Raw genomic sequence first — 23,212 nt, forward strand, 5'->3', positions numbered from 1 at the left:
GAGAACCCCTAATTGTAATACACTCTAATATACTCAACATGAGTCATAAAGCAAATGTTAAGTACAAAATACTTAACCAAAAGAGGTAAATAATAGGGCAGATAAATAAAATCTTTATATAAGCCCCATTGTCCTGTGAAGAGCTTTAGACTACCAGGTTAAAAAGGAAATAGACCCATGCTTGATATTTGCAGAACAGCTATGGCACCTTATTAATTGTGCTTCATTGAAGCTGATGGCATTCTTTGCGGCATAAAGTCCTAGAGATTTTGTTCTAATATATTTTTGTGTGGTAGTTACTCTTCCTATTCCCTTAAAAACAATAACAGCTTTTTCTCCTTTGTCTCTCGATTACTCCCAAATATCTCTTAAATATTGACTAGAAATAGTTTTATCACTTCAAATAATAGGCCCCAAACAGTGATTTTGGTAGAGTTCGGCTAGTATGAGTGTACTTTAGAACATTTCTCAAGTTCTGTGCAATCCTAAATGCTCTGGGGCAAAAAAGACCAAATAAGTTTGGAAAATACTGCTTACCATAATTGCCTCTCTGATGATTATAGTTAATATTTAGGGAGTGGTTAATATGTGTCAAATGTTGGGCTAACTGCTTTGTATGCATTATTTCTCATAATCCTCATGATGACCCTAATGAGATAGGTTTTTGGGGATGTGTTTTGGAAATGGCTAAAACTCTTGCTTAAGGCTACAGCCAACAAGGTATGATATACTTTGAGGAATGGTGTTTAAGAGTTTCAACCATTATCAGTCTTCTTGAGAATTTTGCTTTTTTCTGGTATCTTAAATTAGCTATACCCACATTCATATTATATCTGGTGCATGCTAGCTTAATCCAGTCTCTGGGAAAGGCTGAGATGAGATCTTGTGATAGCAAATGATGAGGCTGCTTCACCTGGGTTTGTGTTTTTTCTCTTGCCTCTCCTACCAGTATTCATTTTTCATGCTCATTATATATACAACTCTAGCTGCAGGAAGAGTTTTATTTGCTCTCACAGAGAAGAGCACTTGAGTCCTAATTACCCGTATATCCTTCCTTTTCCTTCCCATTAATAAGACTAATCAGGCTCTAACACTGCTATTATGCCGCCAGGGAGAAGTCCATCTTTGTTCTAGCGCCTCCATGTTTGGCTTTCCCTTTGTTCCTGTGAGCATTTGCAGGTGGTGACCATGACACAAATACTTAAAATGCAATATTGCTTCTTCAGAAATATTTCAGAGCTAAGATGACCCACATTTTATTAAATTTGTAAGCCATAGTTAGATTTTATTACAGCAGGGGAGGCTGGACTTTGCTGAGTTTTGAGCAAGAGATTTTGGCCTGCCCTACAGAAGATTGCAAAGTCCCAAATTATTGTCAGTGTTGACTTGATTTTAGTATTTCCAAACTGTCACCACTCAGATTTTCCAGCCCAATTACTCAATGAGGGGAGGAAGGGAATACCTTCAATAGACTTTTTGTTAGGGACCACAAAGGTGCCCCTCTTTGCCACTGGTGGGGGAAGAATAGAATAAGCCTTTCTTTGAATTTCTCATTATTGAGGATTCGGGAAGTTGTCACAGGGGTGAGTGAATGTAAGAAAAATGTCTCAGTATTAAATTTGTTGCTCTCATGTCTCATTACTATAATTTATCCCTTTTGTTCAGAACAGAATCTTTTTCATTGGCACATCATCTAATGAAACTTTTGGGGGGATAATTGAGATGTACTGAGCTATTTGTCACCAGTAGAACCTAAAATGTAAATATCTAATGAAGCTTTACTCTTTTAAGACACTTCTTTATGTCACAATTTCTTATCTAATAGAAGGGTAGTGTATTATTTGATGCACAGTGAGCTGTGACATAGTTCCCTTTTAGTTTTCCTTCCTGGGAAATGTTTGTTTCTTCTATGGGTAGTTAAACCAAAGCCACATCCAGTTTTTTTTATCCCCCCAGTGGGTCTTAGAAAATGTTCGTTTTCAATACATATTTATATAAGAGGGGGTAGCAGGGGTGTGTGGGTAGGACTCAAAAAATTTAATCAAAGTCAAGAATTGAACAGAAGGGAAGACAAATCCAAGACCCTAGCTCATTAAATGATTTCCTAAATTATGGTCAGCAGTGAGTGGGCAGTGCAATAGCTTCCAAGCTTTTCTTTTATAAAGATAGGTCTCAAGAGCGAAAGGATGGATGCCATTTTCTCTTTATGGGAGAACCTAGTGAAGCCGAGGTTTGTAGGAATGTCATACATGCAACTGCGATATTGTGATTTATAATCATTCAGATGACCACAATATATTTCTCAGATATATTTGATCTTTATACTCAGATCCCAAACCCCTTGGAATTTCCTAAGTGATGAGAGTAATGATGGCATTTCTTGTTATGTTAATGAGGTAACTTTTGGATCTCACCCACCCAGGCTAGGAGCCAACCATGTGGTTAGAGTATTGGAACTTTTGTTCTCACTCCCTGGTTTCCGGGGAAGGAAGAGGGAAGTTGAGGTTGAATCAGTTGCCAATGGTCAATGACTTAGTCAATCATAACTATATAATGAAGCCTCCATAAAAACCCCCAAAAGGCAGTTCTTCGGTCCCTTTTTGGAGACTTTCTATGTTGGGGAACTAGAATGTTTGTGTGTGCCACCCTGGTGGGCCCTAAACTCCAAGAGGACAGAAGCTCCTTCCTTTGGGACCTTGCCCTATGTATATTCTTATCTGGCTATTGATTTATATCTTTTAATATCATTTGTAATAAATTGGTAATCTAGTGAGTAAACAGGTTTTCCTGAGTTCTGTGAGCTATTTTAGCAAATTAATTGAACCCAAGGAGGGGGTCATGGGAATATATGCTTTATAGCCAGCTCATCAGAAGCACAGGAAACAACCTGGGCTTGAGATTGGCATCTGAAGTGGAAGGTGGTCTTGTGGGACTGAGCCCCGTTACCTGTGGAATCTGATTCTATCTCCTAGTAGATAGTGTCAGAACTGAGTTGAATTCTCACATACTCTGTGGTGGTTGAGAATTGCTTGTTGATGTGGGGAAGCCTTTTCTCTCTCTCTCTCTCTCTCTCTCTCTCTCTCTCTCTCTCTCTCTCTCTCTCTCACACACACACACACACACACACACTCTCTCTCTCTCTCTCTCTCTCTCTCTCTCTCTCTCTCTCTCACACACACACACACACACACACACTCTCTCTCTCTCTCTCTCTCTCTCTCTCTCTAATTGGTTCCAGGAACTCTTTAAGCAACTTTAACTCCTGAAAAGAAATAAACAGGAAGGAAAGCAAAATATATTTAAAACTTAATTTGGAACTTTCAAAACCCTGCTAACTGTCCTCTGAAACTTTCCTCTGCCACCCCACATGACCTCAGGCAAGCTTCCACAGATAATGATTATATGAAATAGTCATAATTACTCAGATCGCATGTCAGTTCCAAAATAGTGGGAGACACAGGACAGCGTGGTTTTCAAACTCTTCACTGTGACTCACAGTAAGAAACATTTTAGAGTTAGATCCAGTGCATCTACATATAGAAACATCTTAGAGTAGGACCCACACACGTGTGAAACAAAACTTTCATGAAACAGTAATTACTCCTCCTAAGTTTACTGTACGGTCCTATTTCTTCGTTTTTTAAAAATTTATTTGTTCTATTTAGTTTTATTTCATTTAAAAAGAAGGAAGATGACTTGTCTTGAACCACTAGATTGATTTCACTATCCACAAATGGTTCATTACCCATAGTTTATAAAAGATTACTCCAGTGTGCCCCCAGGAGCTCATCGCCCAGATCCCAGCTGCCCTCAGGTGAACGCCCTGACAACTAACCTGTATATTTTCTGAGAAAGCTACCCGAGGACCTTTTACTTTTTCATAACTGCATGTGGCCTGACATCCTCTCTCGAGAAGCTAGGGATTTGCCGGGAAGAGGGAAGTTTACATTTGTGCCTTCTCGGCCTTAGTCATAACACAGGAGCAGCTGCTGCCTGTTTCTAATCGGCTGAACCTGAGCTCCGCAGAGCGGGCGTTTTGCAGATCCATGGTAATGCTACTTCTAATTCTTTGTTGTGGGTTAGAGCAGAACACGGACTCCCCTAGGATCTGTATATTTGGGGGATGTGGGAAGGAAAGAAGGAATTGGAGGAAGAATGAGACATTCTTCTTGGGAAGGGGTGGTGAAATTCACCTTAAAACACACACAAACATGACACAGCTCTGCCTGTTGTTTTTATTTTTTTATTTATTTTTTATTCAGATGGTAATTTGGAGGGGGGAATAGCCTCTTTTATTTATTTTTTGCTGCTGTTGTTTTACTTTTTGAATTCTGGTACATACACTAAGCCAGTTTGAATGAAAAAAAAATAAGATTTACTCAAGAAAGTTGTAAATTAAAAGATAGGCAAAATTACCCACGATCCAGTTTCGAAGTTGACTTTGATGAAGAATGCCATGTGGGGTTACATGGTCGTGGCTTCTCTTTATTTTTAATATCATGTCCTAGTTCATGTGCTTCATAATGTCAGTTTTGCAAAGGGCGAGGGGAGTTTCTGACAGCTAAATGGGGTTGCTAGTCAAAGAGTGTCTTCTGAAGGGAAGGCTCTCGGCCATGCGTAGGAATCAGGCCTTTTTTGGAGAGACAAAGTCAGACACATGAGCCGCTGTCTTCCTCTTTGCTGTGTCTCCCTGTGTACGTGTTACTCCACCTTTCAGGGTCTGTTACTGCGGTGGCCGGATGGAGACAGCAACGGGGTGGTTGTGAGGAGCCATGGGGATACATGCAGAGTGAACCCTAGAGTGTGAGAGGCCGGGACTTTGTGGTATCCATTGTTTTATTCCCAATATCTAAGACAGTGCCTGGTGTGTAGTTGGTGCACAATGGGTATTTCACAAACAAATGAATAAATAATGTCTACAATAATAATTATTATAACATAGATAATATTATAAGAGACAGAAGGACTGATCTGGGCTGAGGAGATAAGAGATCACATCCTTTCAAAGCATTTATTCTGAGTTTGGGGGAAGAGAAGCAGTTATAAGACAATCTTACATTCTTTTTAAATATTTTATTAAATTTACTGGGGTGACATTGGTTAAAAGGATTATAGAGGTTTCAAGTGTATAGTTCTGTGGTACATCATCTGTATATTGCATTATGTACCCACCACTCAAAGTCCAGTCTCTTTTCATCACCATATATTTGACTCCCTTTACCCTCTGCCACCATCTCCCACCCCCCTTCCCTCTGGTAACCACCCTACTGTGTCTGTGTCGATGAGTTTTGTGTGTATGTTTGTCTTGTTTGTTGCTTTCTGTTTTATATACCACGTATGAGTCAAATCATAATGGTTCTTGACTTTTTCTGTCCGACTTATTTTGCTTAGTATGATAATCTCAAGACCCATCCATGGGTCACAAGTGGCAGTATTTTATCTTTTCTAATGGCTGAGTAGTAATCTATTGTATATATGAACCACATCTTCTCTATGCAATCATCTATCGAAGGATTCTTCAGTTGTTTCCATGTCTTCACTACTGTGAATAATACTGCAATGAACATAAAGGTATATATATCTTTATGAATCAATGTTTTTAAATTTTTCAGGTAGATACCCAGAAGAGGCATTGCTGGGTCATATGGTAGCTCTGTTAATGTTTTGAGGACCCTCCATGCTGTTTTTCTTCATGGTTGTACTAATTTTCATTCCCACCAGCAGTGTATGAGGGTTCTTTTTTCTTTACAACCTCTCCAACACTTGTTTTTTACGACAGTCTTACATTGTTTTAATTGCTAAATTAGCATGCATACACTGGAAGGCACTGGTGGTGAACACATACCTAGAAGTGGTTCCTGCCCATAGGAGTCACAGTCTAGTTGGACAAGGCAAAGGTTACAGCAGAGCGCTAGGAGCATTGGTGGGAGGGGCCTTCATATCACACTGGGCTGGCTTGGGGACACCAGCCCAGCAAGATGAGGTTTGGAAGGATGAACAGTCATTAGACTAGGGAAGGAAGGACAGAAGGACTCGTTAGGCAGGGAAAGGGCCAGGCCCAGAGAAGTGGGGCAATGGAGGATATCACCTCAGCAGTTCTGCCTGGCCAGAGCAGTCTGGAGAAGGGATTCTGGTTGAGAGCTGAGGCCCTACTAGCCTGGCAGGGCCTTGTGCCCGAGAGCAGTGAGAGCTCTTAGAAGATTAGGGGCAGTGTGTGTGTTTTGGAAGAGTTGTAGGTGGAAGTGGCTAACAGGGCACAGCGAAATGAGAGGTAAAGAGATGAGAAAATGTGGCCCCCCTGCACTATTGTGATAGGTGAGGCCACATGCTGCATTTTCACAAGCATCCCCACTACCAACTCAGTGGTGGCAAACAACAAAAAATGAAAACACAAAACCTTAGTTCAAAGAGTAGACCTTTGTTTCAGGTGGTTCACAAACAATAACAGCGGCAGCAAACAACACTCATCTAGTAATAATTTCATAGCTACTTTTATTATGAAAGCCGATGTCTAGGCTGCTGACTTTTCTAGCAACTTTTGCGAGACATTTAAATCCCTCTAGCTCGCCCTTTGTTCCTGTGTTGCCATGGAGTGTCAATAAGCCCAGCTCAGAATAACCCAGGCAGTGAGACGAGAGGTACAGCTTGCTCACTGGCATGTTGGCTGGCCAGGTTACACTGTTTTCATTGCTCCCGTCTTGGGAGGAGCACCGGGCAGCTGGTTGCCCTGGCAGCTGTGAAAGGTGTATGTCTCTTGGCTGCCCAGAGTTTGAAATGCAACCAAAACTTGCTTGCCTACTGAGCATGTGCAGCTCCCGATTGATCTGATAGCAACTGAAAATAGCTCACTGAGCACCTGTCCCCTGTACACCAGCCCCTGGCCAACTGCCATTTGGGACACCGTGGACTCACTGGGTGGATAGGTGAGGGGCTGGGTGGATTTTAATGGTGTTTAGGAAGATCTTGGGAAGTTTGGCCCTGGCTTAAAAGGAAGAAAAAAAGCAGCAGGCTCTTCGGAGCCGTTCTACTTGGCACTTCTGTGGTTAGTGGGTAGCCATAGTGGCTGCGTATGTACAGTGTGTGGTGAAGATCCATACAGTTCTCCTTGCTCAGCCAAACTGTGGTCCAGTAGACTGACAGCCTTTTGGAGGGAAAGGTTTTCTTTCCTAAAAACCCTCCTGGATGGTAGCCATCCATGGTTTATGCTGCCTTCATTTAGAAAGGGGAGGCATTGAGTTAAACTAATTTTCTACTTGCTTTTTAATCCCCAGTGATTGTCAGTTGATCACTTCTACAAGGTGTCTCTGTGCTAGATTATTCTTTCTCAGCGGTCCAGATTTGGGCACAGAATAGAATCACAGCATGTTGGGAGCTGTCTGTTCCCCTTTGGGACTCCTTCCATTTCCTTCTGGGCTTTCATCTCTTCAGCGGGTTGCCATTGTTGGGCATGCTTGGCACGCCAATGTGGATGGAAGCAGACTCTGGAAGGAAATGCTTCTGAAGTGACTGGTGGTATTAAAGCTACTATTTAAAAGTGACCCTTCGTAGATACTTGGGTTATCTTTAGGACGTCAGTGCTCTGCAGCTCCAGGAGCCAAAGAGAATCTGCGGAAACTCTGGCCCGTTGCTCTCGCCTTGGTTTGTGTTTAGATATTCTTGCTCTCTAGCCAGTGGCCTCGTGACACACCTCAGATTTAGCTGCCTTCCTCCTGCCAAGGCCCAAGATGATTGTGGAAGCTGGGAATGGTGTGCTCTGCCACAGAGATTGCAGGGGATGGAGTGTGTTTGAAAAGTCAGTTCTGGTTCACAGCACTACGAAGAAGTGCTTTCTGTTTCTACCTTAAGTGTAGGTACCTGTAGCCTTTCTGTGGGCTCAGGGATAATTATCCAAACTCAACCTGCTCATGGTGACTGTTGGAGCTTAAGTTTATGACTAATAAGCCTTCTTAAGGGTATTAAATTTAGGAGTTAATGAGTTCTTGTGGACCCTATTAATTAGACTGACAGGAAAGAGAAGATATACACAGCAAAGGTCACGAGATAAAGACTGGAATACAGATGCACAAGGCTTCTCTTCATGGGATCAAAAGCATGGGGGGTGTGGGGCTTCTTTCTCCATTAACCTATCGTGGAGTTCTGCTAGGGCCTTGGGAAATGAATTGGGAAATTGGGGCATAGGGAAGTAGCAATGTCAGAGAGGCTTGGACTGTGCCCAGTTTCTCACCCTTGGGTATTTTACTCTCTGTGGCCTTTTCTGGGCAGGAAAGAAAATAGAAGATAGTCTAGAAATTACCTTGTTCCCTCCGTGCTCTTCTCTGGAGTTGGGTAGGGTAGTGAGGCAGGGAGGAGGAATTTAACTAATTCCAGACATTTTTCACCTTTGGCTTTTGGGTTCTACAATGCCTGCAGGCTGGTCTTTTAAGGTAGTTGTTGAACAAATTGGAGCCTTGCCCATCTTTTGAAGGGTTTATCTCTGTGGTTTGAAAGCTTCCGGAAAGGGTGCGGTGGTGTGGTGGCTGCTTGCAGATTGTACGCAGAGCAAAGATTGGCAACCTTGGAGGCCTGGTCCCTGAATCCCCGAGGAAAAGGTCTAGAGGAGGGCACCAGAGGGGAAGTAGAGTGGGAGCTGGGTGCTGACGCTGCCCCGGAGTTCCTTCTCCACTGCCCTTTCCCATCTAGAGCCCTTGTTGAAGGTTTCCTTTAAAACCAAAATTTTCCAGATAGAACTTGGGTAGGAAACCTTCACTGGAGCAGCCCCTGGGGCGGGAACAACCAAAGAGTCAGGAATACCTGTCCCTACACTGTGAACAGACCTAGCCAGGGATGTTCTATCGATGGTGCCATGTCACTGGCTCTCTTCTAAATCTAAGCAGGAGTGAGTGACTTGCTGAAATGTGTATAATCCACCTGGTCTTTTCCTCCCTCTTCCCTCAGACTGCAGAACACTGTTACTTTCCCTCACTGGAGCTTCACTCAGACACAAGCATTGTCAACGCGCAGGGTGGGGTGGGGATGTGTTCTAGACTCTAAAAGAATTCTTCAGTAGGTAATTTCCATTAGGCCTTATAATTGTTGGCTTTTCTGGAGCCGATTCAAGAAGTTTGAAAACAAGACGAAGAAAGAAAGGGGTCATTATTTCCCCTTATTAATAGCCCTTAAGGAGCTGCTTCACAGACGTGGCACGCGGGTTAAACGCAAGTCTGATATATTCAGGGAGTCGTGAAAAGCACAGAGAAGACAGACCGATATTGTCTTAGGTCAGCACCCCATAATGTTCTTTCACTTGTTAGTCACTTAAACACAGACTGGGTTTTTGGCTTTGAAATGGAAGGTGTGGCTGCTGCAATAGGCCTAATTCACAGGGATTATTTCACAGACAAGGAGTCAGCGCAGACGCAAAATAAACAGATGGCACTTTTCCTCTCTCAGCTTTAGCAGTTCCAATGCAGTATGACTTCAGAATCCTTATCACCTTCAGCAGAGCAAGAAGGGGGAAATGATGCCGCTCGCTCTTCCCCACTCCCTGCTCAACACGCCACTGTTTTCCCTGATGGAAAAGTGGCAGCAAAGACCAGGGCATGGCTTTCACTGCTGAGTGGGCAAGCCTCGCGTAACCCCTCTCAAGGGACCGGAGTCGGGCACTTGCTGTGTTTTGATCGTAGGAGCTGAAAGTCCTCAAATCAGCCATCCAAGGAAGGGCCACTCACAACAGCCCTGCTCTTCTATAATGTATTAATTCCCAGTTGTAGAAACTCTTGTGGGTTACCCCTTTCTTCTAACAAACAAGCAAAAAAAAAAAGAAAGAAAAACGCTACCACACCCCAAGAAGGACGGATTTTCCGCACCCGTGAGCCCGAGTAGGTGAACAGATGTGCCGCCGTGGCGAGCTGCTCGAGCAAGGGGTGGTTTGCACAGACACGCTGGCTCGGTGACTAAGCCTCGCCTTAAGATCTCTGCTGACATTTAAAGACTTTATAGGCTCAGTCTGCTCTGAAAACCAGCATCATGTCTCTTCCCACCTCTAAATCCTTTCTGTGAAGGGAAAATTCATTCTGAAGCAACTATTCATCAGGCTGGTACCCCTGCGGAGCGCTGCGGCGCCTGTGGGTATGAAACAGGGAGCAGATGAGGCCCAGTTCCTACCCTCATGGTGCTCACAGTCTAGAGGAAAGACTTGGAAGCTCAACAGGCATACAGACATGTTTGTGAGTGTAGACAGGTGGTTTCTACTTTAAATTTGGGTGTGTGAACAAAGGCTTCTTTGAGGAAATGACATATAAGGTCAGATCTGAGGGGGTGATAGGTACTAACTAGGTGAATGGGGTGTTGGCAGGGCGGGAGCTAAGCCTTCCAGGTGGAGGAGATTCCACACCTAAAGGACCTGAGACCCTGAGGCAGGAGGAGGCCTTGAAAGAACTGAGGGGATTTGGGGCGAGCTGAAGAGGCAGAGTTCAGATCAACCAGTACTTTCACAGGCCAGATTGATGATTGTGGCTATTTTGAGAGGAATGGAAGCCAGAGAGCATCAGGCCTGTACGTCTGAATGGGGTGGTGTTTGCTGAGTTAGGGAACCTTGAGGAAGAACACATCTGGAGTGGAGACATGAGTTCAAAATTTCGGGAATCCTAAAACCATATTTGCTGTTATTTGAATTTAATGTGGTCTCATTCAAAGGTATCTGTTCTCTCTCTTAACTCCTAGAACACATTTTCTTCTTGGCTTTACAACTTTACCAAGTATCAATTTCTCTGATCAGAAAAAAAAAGTGATTTGGATTCCCTATATGAGTGTTTTATTGTCAGAGCAATTAGGCATTTGGTGTAGTTTATCCCTGAGTGTGTAGCCTGCCTGCTTCCCAGACTGTCAGATGCCCTTCACAAGGCATTCCGGACGGACCTTTGTGTTTCTGTCTTAGGAGCAGGCTTGCTGGCAGTGATACCTGGCATTGCAAAATCCTTCCTTAAGCCTTTGTTTAATGCCAGAGACCTCAAATGCTTTCAGATTCTGGAGAGGTGCCAAACTGTACTCTCGGATTAGGAGGTGATGGGCGGACTCCCATATCTATAAGCCTAATATAAGCTGTCATTTTGAATGAATGAATCATTGATACTGTTGGAAGGAGTCCAGGGATGTTTGGCGTTCCTTTTTTAGCCTATAAACTTCTGAGCTGTTGGACTTTTCTAACAATCGTATAATAACCCCGTGGCTTTTTGTGCTACTTTGAGGTGAGCTGATAAGAAATTCAGGCTGTTCCTGGCATCGCAGTTAGAGGCTGGTTTCCTTGTAGCATTTTCTCATTGGTTTGTTGCATCAAAGACTTAAGTGGGAAATACGGGGTTTTGTGCACCATTTAGAATGATAATCAGTTTAAATGCCTTAAAGCATTAGGGAGCGCATGACTGGGCAGGTGGGAGGGAGAATGTTGGGGAGAACCATCCTGTGGTGCTTGGATTGCTCAAGTCCCACTTAAAACATACACAGGAACACTTTTACTATGAGGTATAAGATTATCCCAAACTGTGGACAAGCTTAACAAGTCCACTATGAGCTGTAGCTGGTTTTGCTCAGTTGTGAGAGCACTGTCTCTCAGACTGAAGGGTTCTGGGTTCGATTCCAGTCAAGGGCACGTAGGCTGGATCCTAAGGAACACAGCAGGCCCCACAATGCCCATGACTCATGAGTTGCAGGCTGGATCCCTGGTCCTGGTTGGGGTGTGTACAGGAGGCAACCAATTGATGTCTCCCCCTACCCCCCTCCACTCTCTGAAAAGCAAAGGAAAAATATCCTCAGTTGAGGATTAAAAAAAAATTTTTTTTTAAAGTCCACGATGCTCTTTACTCTGCCTCTTCTGCTAGTCCAGGATAGAGCCATGGGAATAGCTGTGTCCAGATGTTGAGGTATTACCCAGAACAAAAAGTGTCCTTTAAAAGTTTTGGCTGTGGTGAACCCCTGGATTCTGAGCCTCTGGTTGGGGAGCCAGCCCTGGATCCTCCCGAGAGGCATTGAACTCCCTGCTGCTCCCAGCCAGACGCAGGGACCTTGCTCTGGTGGTACAAAGGGCACACAGTGCCAGCCATAACATTGAGTAATGCCGGGAGGTGCCTTTTAGAACAAACAGCGTGGGTGAGTGAACTCCTCAGAGAGGGAATACCTCTGGCTTGACTTTTAAATCGCTGAATTATTGAAACGATCGTCAGTTAGGTGGAGTAGACTCGCTGCCTTCTGCCAGGACACTTCCTGGCTATTTGCATGGGCAGGTATAAAATGCTTCAGTCAGATATGTCTGTACAGTGCAAGATTAGTCAGAGAAGGCAATTAGCTCTTCCTTGCTTTATACTGTATTCCTATCAGTCTGAGAGGTGAGAGGTCTGCAGACACTTACCTTTGGCCTTAAAAGGAGTTTTGTGATAATCCTTGAGTTCCCACTCCCCTCCCACCACAATCCCGCCCCAAATAAAATATCACAGGCCTACACATGTCACGGTGCTTCCTAACTTTTGACAAGGCTAAAACAGCGAGTCCTGGGCATTCTGGGGCCTGCTGCGTTTCTTAGGACTGTGGATATTAAGATCTGAAAATGCTGCTACCTTGCTTTTAACTTTCTCTGTTGAATTCGTAATCCTAGCTCAGAAAATCCTCTCGGCATCTCTTGGACTAATCCACTGTGTCGAGTAAAATAGCCAAAGTGGCATTTAACTAGTGTGTGTGCATGTGCGCAGGCGTGTGTATGGGCGCATGTGGTAATCTTCATGTTCCTTTGAATTTAGGGCCTTTATATTTGGCTGTCTGTGAGAAGTAGATACACGAAGGGCTCTGCTAATTAGTTACATGGGAATATACAAATTCAGAAGATGAAATGTTGGTGAGAAGCAGAATAGGAAGAAGTTGGGAAGGTTTTGTATTTTCCCATTAGCTAGCTGCTAGACTGAGCTCGCAGCTCCTCCATAACTGAGTGTGAGTCAATTATTACATATAATTAACAGCTATCTTTCTCCCCCCCCCCTTTTCTTGATTGTGGAGGGGAGGATATGAAAACCCTGTTTTTTTGACATCTTACTGAAAAGAATCACCAACTTAAAAGTAGTAATAGTTAACCCTGGTCATCTATACTTGACACGATAGGGATATAAAGATTCAAGGAGACTGAGAAATGAATGAACCCCTTTGACTTAGTTCATGACCCCATAGTGGGAATAATGGGTTTCATTTTACTAAAGACAGTATTTACTTGAGGCTCTTCAATTTGGGCAAATTTCTTTAGGTTACAGTCCAGACCTCTGTTAGACCATCCCCACATTCTGTTAGAAACTGCTGACCTTGGGAAGGCAATGTTCCTTCTTGCATCTGTGGACCTAGAGTTCAGTATGGGTTGGGACTTTAAAAGTAGACTTCACTCTGAGAGCACATTAGAAAAATTATTATCGTGTGGTTATATTTTTAATTTGACATTTTTTATTAGAACCACAAAGTGTCATTCAGTCTTTGGTCCTTTGGACCATCCATTTCCATAGGTTCAGTGATGGGGGAGCCCTCTGTGGTCTAGAGTTGTAGTTGTCCCTTGGTATCCTCTGGAGATTGGCTCCAGGACCCCCCAAATCTGTGGATGCTGAAGTCTGTTATGTAAAATGGCTTATTATTTGTATATGACCTATGCACATCTTCCCATACACTTTAAGTCATCCCTAGATTACTTACAATACCTAATACAGTGTAAATGCTGTGTAAATTTTAGTTGTTATACAGTATTGTTTAGGGAACAATGACAAGAAAAAAAGTGTACATGTTCAGTACAGGTGTAATCATTGTAGTCTTAGTTACATAGTATATACACATCAGCAGCAACCTAACATTTTTTTTTCAAATATTTTCTATCAGTGGTTGGTTCAGTCTGTGGATGTGGAACCCGAGGATATAGAGGGCCTACTGTGCTTGTTTATAGTTGTTCCTAGTGGACCGTAGGTACAGCAAGTTAAGTAACTTGTACTCTTTAATCTATTAATCAGCCTATGAACCCCTAATCTCCTATTTTATTTTTATTTTACCCCTTCATTCCAACACTAACCCCTTACCCCCAACCTAGCGTCAATGGACACAACGTCTTTAACGTGTTAGGTATGTGTCCTTGGATATATATGGTCTTTAAAAAATATTTAGGGTTTTAAATTCAATGCTTATGTTTGAATTTACATAAATTGCATTGTTGCACAGTTTTAAAATACAGTCTTTCTAATTCCCTGCTGTAGATCCCAAACAAATCAATATGACAGCATTAACTCACCCCCCTTCTGCCCATCCATTTCCCTCCAAAGAATCATCACCTGTTGGGCAGCATAGTTGGCAGCCCTCGGCCAGCTTTGTGCCATTCGAGAGTGGCAAGCATGTCTAGACTCCCTAGAAATATTATCTTTCAACTCGCTTTTGGCAAGTGTAAACTTTTTGCTGGATTATGTCAACAGATATATGTTTCTCATCCTCATAGAAATAGATTGGTGCTGGAATTTCTCTTGGATTTCTCTAGGCAGGGAAAATAAAGTCTATCTCTTGGCTCATTAAAGTTTTTGCTCATTAAAAATGTCTGAGGGCTCTTGATTCTCGGGGGTGAGTTGGTGACATACATATACTGTCAGTGGCTATTTTGGATTTTCTGCTTCCAGGCATGTCTTTGCTCTTGGATGAGCCCCTTGTGGTTTTCAAAAGAACTAGCAAGTCAATTATAAATAGAAGGCCTGTGTCTGTGTCTGCATGCACTTACTCTGTGGGATGAGGCACCCACATTTCAGTGGGCAGTGAACTATTTTCACTTTGAAGAGGGAAGAAGAAAGACTAAGAATGCTTTTTTCTTTCTGAGATAACCCACATCTCTGCACACACCCACACAAATCTGTGTATATGAACTTGACATTTTCGAAGACCTTACCCTAAGGTTTCTTAAAGCACAGCTGCCCGACCTGTTATTTTAAGAAAGAAGCAGTTATCTCACAGACCTGCGGCAGAGGGCTCAGGATCAGAAGGCAGACTGTCTGTGCCTTAGACCGTCCCAGGGAGCTCTGAAAGCTGAATGTCCTTATATGAACAGAGTTTGGGTGAAAGTGGCCTCAGCTAACTACTCAGTGGCTTCTAGGGACTTGGCTGTTTATTTTCTATCTTCACTTTCCTTCCCCACTAGTGGAAACTGTTGGGATCGGCAAGTCGGAACTCATCATTCTAACAAGGTGGAGGGCAGGGGCTGAAGAAAGAACATAGGAAAAATGAAACTGCAAATGAGTGTTTCAGAAAGAGACGGTTAGGAGCCTGCTTAGGTGCTTCACTGATGACACATTTCTGCCTCTTTCCATTGCGCCTGGGACCCACCAGGTGCAGGCTGTGCCTTGAATCCCACCTGTAACTTTATTGTTCTACTCCCTTGGTCTTCTTGTGCCCTCATCCTCAATTGGTGCCAAACGTTCTTCAGCCAGTTGAAACTATGCAAGCAGCTATGAATTTCCATTGTAATTAATGTGAAAACTTCAGTATTACTGCTATTGAAAACTTAGTCTACCCATCTAGCTTAAAATATCAGTAATACGGATTTGTAATTACAGACTTGTAAACTCTCATCATAGTGGCGTATTTCTGAAGCAGACCGGTAACAGCAGGAACGTGAACATTTCTTATACTGCTGGTTGGTGGAGGTGTGTATGGAGCTAGCAGGAACTGGCATTAACAGCCGCTATATATTTAGGAAACATTTTATTTTGTTGCAAGAATTGGGAGATGAGAGCCCATTGGGCTGAAGCTAACATGAAAACCACAGTGGGAGAATTTCATTTTCAGAAGCCTGTGGACAAATGATAACTATTCTCTGGCCTAGTAGAGTCTAAAAGAGTACACAGCTTGTAGAAATGCATTCATCGATTGAAAGGTGATTATTATTTGGTAGTTAGTCAAGTGAGAGTAAATGATAACAGAATGTGGATAATGGTCTTGGAGAAACTGTATTATTCCCCCAATGGGTATAAAATCCATTTAGTGATCCCCCCCCTTTCTTCTCTATTGTTTTGCAGATGAGAAGCCCAAGGCAAACCCCAAACTGTATATGTGTGTGTGTGAAGGCCTTTCCTGTGGGAACGAGGACCACTGTGAAGGCCAGCAGTGCTTCTCCTCACTGAGCATAAACGATGGCTTCCACGTCTACCAGAAGGGCTGCTTCCAGGTCTACGAGCAGGGGAAGATGACCTGTAAGACCCCACCGTCACCTGGCCAGGCCGTGGAGTGCTGCCAAGGGGACTGGTGTAACAGGAACATCACGGCCCAGCTGCCCACTAAAGGTTCCTATGAACTTTTCTGTCTCTAGTTCAAGGATTTTTGTTAGTGTTTTACTGACACTAACTGTGTCTGTGTGGGTTAAAGATGGGAGTAGCCACAAGGCTTTCCTCCAGTTCTTTGAGCCAGAGTCAGTGTGTGTCAAGGAAGATAGTTCTAGGTGAGAAAGAGAAAGGCATAGTCTTCGGAATCTAAGAGGAGGATGGCCATTCCTGGGAATGTTTAAAGGGGATGTCCACCTTGGGGACATGTTGCTTAACCAGGTCTCTCTGAGCAGTCATGAGCAGGTGAACCCCTCCTGATACACTTTTCAGAAAATGAGCCATGATGTCACTCATAATTTCTGAAAAAAATTCTGCTTAGTAAATACTCATTGAGTGTGTAGGGAGGAAAGTGGAACATAAGACTCAGGTGCCTGAGTGGAATACAGTTTCTTCTTTATAAGGAAAGAGACAAAGCCTCACTAAACTCTCATGTCTCGTTCCCAGTGATCCGTCATGAAGCTTGAAGCTGTGTGAGATTTCACATGAACCTCGCAGTTGACGTGGAATCTCCTTTGTATTATAATCAGGGTGGATTTCATAGGCAATGGAAATCAGTCCTCCTCTGAAACCGTTTCCCCATAAAATGAACCCCAAAATTGCTATCTCAAATTCCCTACAAATATTAATGCATCTTAGTCTGTGTAGATTCAGTCTAAGCCAAATTTACTTTTAATATATTGTACATTTTTATTATTTTATTTTATTATTATTTTTTTAATGTATCTTTATTGATTTCAGAGAGAGGAAAGGAGAGGGAGAGAGAGAGATAGAAACATCAATGATGAGAGAGTCATTGATCGAGCCCGCAACCTGGGCATGTGCCCTGACCGGGAATCGAACCCCAATCGCCTGGATCCTAGGCCGACACTCAACTGCTGAGCCACGCCTGGCTGGGCTAATATATTGTACATTTTTAATAGGCATGATTATTTAATTTTGCACTCACAGAGAAGAAACACCCCAAAAGGTGGAGTAGGGGAATCTACTGGGAGCATCTACTGCTAGAAATGTCAACCAGTGAGGGAGGAAACAGAAATGAAAAAGACTGGTACATGATCATGTTACAGTAATTTTTCAAGTTATGGTGATGACCTCAAGGCATATAGAAAAGGTTAAATTCTGATAAGCAAATAGGTTTGAATAATAAAAGAAGATCTTTGAAAAGGGTGATCAAGTATTTAAATGGTTAAAACTAAAAGGCTACCTTATGGAATAAACTGTACTCTCAGACTTGGTGAGTTAAATTGTTATGAATAGAGTGAATAGACATGAAGAAATGTCTGCATTCACACAGAAATTATATCTACAGTTTGAAAAGTTCCTAATCTGCAGAACACTCTGCTAGACTCTGAGTTGTAATAGAAAATTTATTTTCTTTACTTAAGGAATTTCTAATTTAATTAGAGAGGTGCAATATTTATAATTTAATGTTGTATATAATTAGTTTTACACTTTATAGTACAAATGACACGTCCCATGGAGTATATTGCCAAGTGGTTGATTAATTTGGATTTGGAAAGTTAAAAGAAATTTATAAAGGAAACTAGGCTTGAGATTGGATCACTGAAGGCGCCAGGGACATGGGAAAGAGTAAGTCAGATGTTGGGAAGAACAGGGCTTGGTGACAGTGTCACAAAGGGGTCTGAAATTCAGAGAGAATTGTTGTTTTGGGTCCCTTTAATTATGGATCTTCACTATCCAAATAAGAAATTTTGATTTAACTCACTAGGTAAGTAGAATGCCTTTGTGGGTATTTTCTTTAGTGATATGTGAGTGTTCGAATGAGTGCATGAGCTTTTGAATGGCTAATGCAAAAAATAATGTCTGAATGAAGGAGTGAATGAGTGATTCAGTGGTTGAATGTTTTGAGTGAGTGAGTGAATGAATGTTGAAGACGTTGAGTAAAAGAACAGATGAAGGAATAGGTTCCTAGGCAAAATTGTGATAGAAAAAGATCAATGAGAATTCAGCAACAGACATATAAGATACATTGGAGAGAGGGACCACAGACTGGGCAATTTGGTCTTAACTCAGCACTGTCATCTCGTATGGATATTGGAGCATAATGTCTGTCTGCAAGGGGTTGGTGATAAAACATCCTTATAGAGCCAACCCAAGTTAAAAAGAGTAGTACCAGAGATTTGCGTAGCACTTTGTGTTTTAAAAGCAATTTCATACACATGCATTAACACAGTTGGTTCTCAATGGAATTTTTTCCAGTTGTGTCTAAATGAATAATAGTTAACATGACTGGGCTGTTGGCCAGGCGTTAGGAAGTATGTTAGTTTTAACACTTTGTGATTTGTGAGACTTTGTGGTCAGGATCTGGAGCTACTTGTTAGGGTATTGGTTATAAATATAAAAGAATAAGTAAACAGCGATCCTTACAGCCAATTACTGTTTTCTTCCCCATTTCTAGGGAAATCCTTTCCTGGAACTCAGAATTTTCACTTGGAGGTCGGCCTCATCATTCTGTCTGTAGTGTTTGCAGTGTGCCTTCTAGCTTGCCTGCTGGGAGTTGCTCTCCGAAAATTTAAAAGGCGCAACCAGGAACGCCTCAATCCCAGAGATGTGGAGTACGGTACCATCGAAGGGCTCATCACCACCAATGTTGGAGACAGCACTTTAGCAGTGAGTTTGGGGCCCCAGGGAATCCCACGCATAGTGAAGACGGCTGAGCGTGCTATCTTACTTTGGGCGTGAAACGCTAACCCCTAACTGGTGACTGGACAGTGCACACACAGCGTTGGTCGTGTACATGCTGAGAAAGTATATGCTGGCGTCTGTCTAGTCTCCCCCATGTGAGAACATTAATTTTAGACAACGTTTACATTAAATGAGAGATGGGATTTACTTCAGCAGATTTGGGGGAGTAAGGGAAAAAGGGACAGGATGGTTGCCTGTATTGTTGGGGGCGGGGGAACCTTGGAATTTATGGTACTCCGTTACTCTGCTTTTAGCAATAAAAGTGCTTTTATTAATAAAAAGCACCTTTTGCTTAATATTAAAAGTCACTTTTCCTTCTAGATTATTTTAACACCCTGTAATTTAAGACTTTTTAAAACTTGACATCCAAAAAAAAAGAGGCTATTAAATGTTTCACGCTCCTGTGCTGCCCCCTTGTGGAGTGCAGTCATTTGGTTAAGTGATGTCCAGCAGAAATATGCACCACATATGTAATTTTATATTTCTTAGTAGCCACCTTAAAAAAAGTAAAAAAAAACCAACCCCACAAACCCCAACTGATATTAATTTCAACAATATATTTAACCTAATATATATAATTATCATTTCATCATATAATCATAAAGATTTATTAATGAGATATGTTACATTTTTTTTAAACTAAGTTTTCAAAGCCTGATATGTATTTTACATGTACAGCCTGTAACAATTCAGACTAGCCACAGTTCACTTGCCCCTTGTCAACACGTGGTTAGTAGCTACCCTAATGAACAGCACAGTTAGAAATTATTGTGTTTATATGTTTTAAAAGTACTCTTTTGCGTATTTTTAAATGATGAAATCACATTAAAAAGCGACTGTCTTCCTTTTTTTACATTTTAAAATTGTCAAGTGTTAATTTTAAAGAAACTTTAAGTGAGAAAAGGGAATAATTTGCTATAAATAGGTTACCATAAAGTGCAAAAGAGAAAAGTACTAAAGTTCTAAAGCGATCCTAAGCTGAGTCTGATGCCTGCTCTGAGAAAGGCGGAGCTCAGTGAGTGTTAGAGAGGTGTTAAAAACATGCCAGTACCAGGTCAAGATTCCTTTTCATAATCTGGTGAATTGAAAGACAAGGCAATCATTTTGAAATGGGATTCAGTGTTAAGCCTTGTTCTGCTAGACAACAAGCTTAAAAGTGTCTGACATTTCTGCAGTTAAGCCTGACCCACAACTCCCTTTTTACTGGAGACTTGCCCTCACCAATCTTTGTAGCTCAGGTGCTACACCTGGGCCTTTTCTGGTAAGCTGTGAAAACATCTGGTGGTGGCAGATACAGGCTGGGAAATAACCCATCCTGCTTTCTTCCCCATCACTAGGCCAAGTGTACTTTGTGGCACAAAAAAGGGGGAAGGACCCCTGTTTACCTTCCTTTTTCCTACCTAATTAAACCGTAGTGCTGCAAAACTGGAAAAAGAGGACATTTCATTCAGAAAGCGGAGAATTACAGTTTTTTGTTAGAAATATACTTAAAATTTTATGCCATATTTCGAGGAAAATTAAATGAGTTTATTGAGTTAAAAGCAAGAGGATACAAGGCTGAATCCTGACAAAGCTTTAGCAAAGCAAGACTCTTAAAATATATTAGTCCGAACTTTATTACTCAGAACAGCTAACATAACTAATCACCATGGGCAATAATAGTAATGTTTTGTGTAAATTAGTGTTTAAATAATTTTTATAATTTTGACAGAGGGATGGGAGTGTATGCTAAAATAGCCTTCTCAACTCAGCCATGTTAGATGACAGTATATTACGATATAACAACACAGTAAAGAACACTATTTAAAACAAGTTGTCATTATTGGTCTTCACACTTGCTCATTTAAGCAATATGCTCATTTACGATTCAGCAAAGCACATCTTACTAAACAGCTTCCCTACCTTAAAAAGAAACCTTGGGGTCCTGGAGTTGAAGTAGATATTTGGTTGTCTTTGGTTGATTTTCTCCCCATCCCCATTCTGGGAACCAGGATTACATATTATGGAAGAAAATAACATATTAGCTTAATTTTCTGAATTATTCTCTAAAAAAACTGAATGAATAAAGAGAGAAAAGAACATCAAATAGATGGTTAGGGGGATGTGGAAGTCTACTTCATCTACACTCAATTTCTGTTGATTAGCCATTTTGTGGTTTTTAAGGATTCTAAATTTCTTCCTTTCGATGTTCAGCTTTTGATAATTTTGCTGATCAACAGTACTTCACAGTGGTACTCAGAATAAGTAAAAAAAAAAATAGATGAAATTCAAACAAATCAGCGTATTGCATTAACAGGCCAGCTAAAGTACTTGGGACAGGATGAGCTTCGAGGGATGTCAGCTCCCTGTGACTGCAGCCTCGCCACCATCCCCAGGGGCAGGATAATGTTGATTGCAGACAGTCCATTTCTGATACAAAAGACCCCTGCTCTTGGCTACTTTCTGCTTTTCCTAAAAAGGAAAAATTTATGAATGAACCAATGGGGAATCTTTTTGACAGTATGTTCTTTTTTAGAAGTAGATTCGGGCCATGGTTTTATGCTTTCAATGAAAGTTCTAGTTTTCTATGATTTGTGGCTAACTCACCTCAAGAAATGACATATAGGTGTTAATTTTAGGACTCCTTTGTTCCTCACTCACCTGAATGGTAACACTTCCACTCCGGTAGCCCCTCTCTGCTTGAGCGTACCAGTTTGATGACCCACGTGGCCACTGGTGTCTTTCTACTACAAACAACACTAGAGCCATCTCCTTGTTCCTAATTTGTATGTTTCTCATTAGAGCCCCTTAGTTGGCATGTCAGCTAGAGTGGATCCTTTGCTAGATACTGACAAGCAGAATAGAATATAGTCAGTTATGCCCAGCCCTTAGACTAGAAGTTCCTTTCTCTTCTTTTTTGCTCCACTTGTCCTTGGTTCTACCTCTTCCCCTGTGCTCCACCTACTTCCTGGACTTTCTAATTCGCATCTTCAACATTGTCCACTCAGCTTCTTTATATATTTCATTCTAAAACTAAGGGTGCATGAAAGAACCCCTTATCCCTCAGGAAAACCTATCCTGTATTAAGGAAAGGGCGAGCTTCTGGTTTTCCTAATAAAACCAGTGCTTCCAGTTAGCAGGCTGTTACACACACACAGACACACACACACACACACACAGACACACACACACACACACGAATGGGCCCACACACACACACACACACACACACACACACACGAATGGGCCACGGCCAGGGTTGCTGCCTGCATGTGAGTTACAACGCCCTGCAGGCTTGTACTCTGAACCCAGGGCTGTTTCTCAATCATTTATTTTCTCCTTGTCTTGAACCACAGGACTTATTGGATCACTCGTGTACGTCAGGAAGCGGCTCTGGTCTCCCTTTTCTGGTACAGAGAACAGTGGCTCGTCAGATCACACTGTTGGAGTGTGTCGGTAATTCATTTTCCCTTCCTTTGCAGGTTATGTGCAATGTTAGTTGTGGTTCTAGAAGTAGGAGGGCACTTGGAAAAAATCTGTTCCTTGTTTCCTGTTGCTTGGTAAACGTCAGGAGATGCGGGGTCGCCAAGTGGTGTGACTATGTCTCTGTTCTTTGTGTGACTGGTGTTGGAGCACCTGAACTTGTACAGTCTTTGTCAAAGGAACAAAGGAATCTGTCACCAGTTAGTAGAGAGAGTGCTTAGTCAGAAGCTTTCAATTGCAAGTACATCCTCTGGGGTGACTGGAATACTTGAAACATGAATTAACATGGCTGCTCCTGATGGTAGATATTGAATGATCTAAGGTAAGCAGCTTTTGGACCATAAACTTGCTTATTGCAATTCTCTATCCCTCTCACTCTTCCCTTGCCTTTAAAAATAATGAAATAAATTTACCAAGTCTACATTTATAACTGCTTTATTTAAACAAGATTACATATATATGTGTGTGTATATGTGTGTGTGTGTGTGTGTGTGTGTGTGTATATATATATATATATATTTATATGGCTATTCACAGTTTTTCCATATACTAACAAATTTGCACATAGATGTAATCATAGTGTATGTACAATTTGTATCCCCTTTTTTTAGTTTTAAGCTCTCACACATTTCCCTCGTTTTGTACACATCACAAATATTTTTAAGGATTGTGTAATAATTGGCTATTGAATGCTCATT

The 23,212-nt window shown here is 41.9% G+C and overlaps 1 protein-coding gene across 2 annotated transcripts in view; it reads left to right on the top strand.

Annotated features, from left to right (window-relative positions):
• The window catches only part of ACVR1 (activin A receptor type 1), a 121,638-nt gene that overhangs the window by 69,364 nt on the left and 29,062 nt on the right, over positions 1–23,212 (top strand). For both annotated transcript variants that reach the window (XM_087819842.1, XM_087819841.1), the window contains exons 4-6: positions 16,044–16,307; positions 18,766–18,977; positions 22,388–22,487. In XM_087819842.1, coding sequence (XP_087675968.1) covers positions 16,044–16,307; positions 18,766–18,977; positions 22,388–22,487 — 576 coding nt within the window. The remainder of the gene's footprint in view (positions 1–16,043; positions 16,308–18,765; positions 18,978–22,387; positions 22,488–23,212) is intronic.

Source organism: Miniopterus natalensis, chromosome 8, assembly GCF_054644295.1.
Source record: "Miniopterus natalensis isolate mMinNat1 chromosome 8, mMinNat1.hap1, whole genome shotgun sequence".
NCBI classification, from domain to species: Eukaryota; Metazoa; Chordata; class Mammalia; order Chiroptera; family Miniopteridae; genus Miniopterus; species Miniopterus natalensis.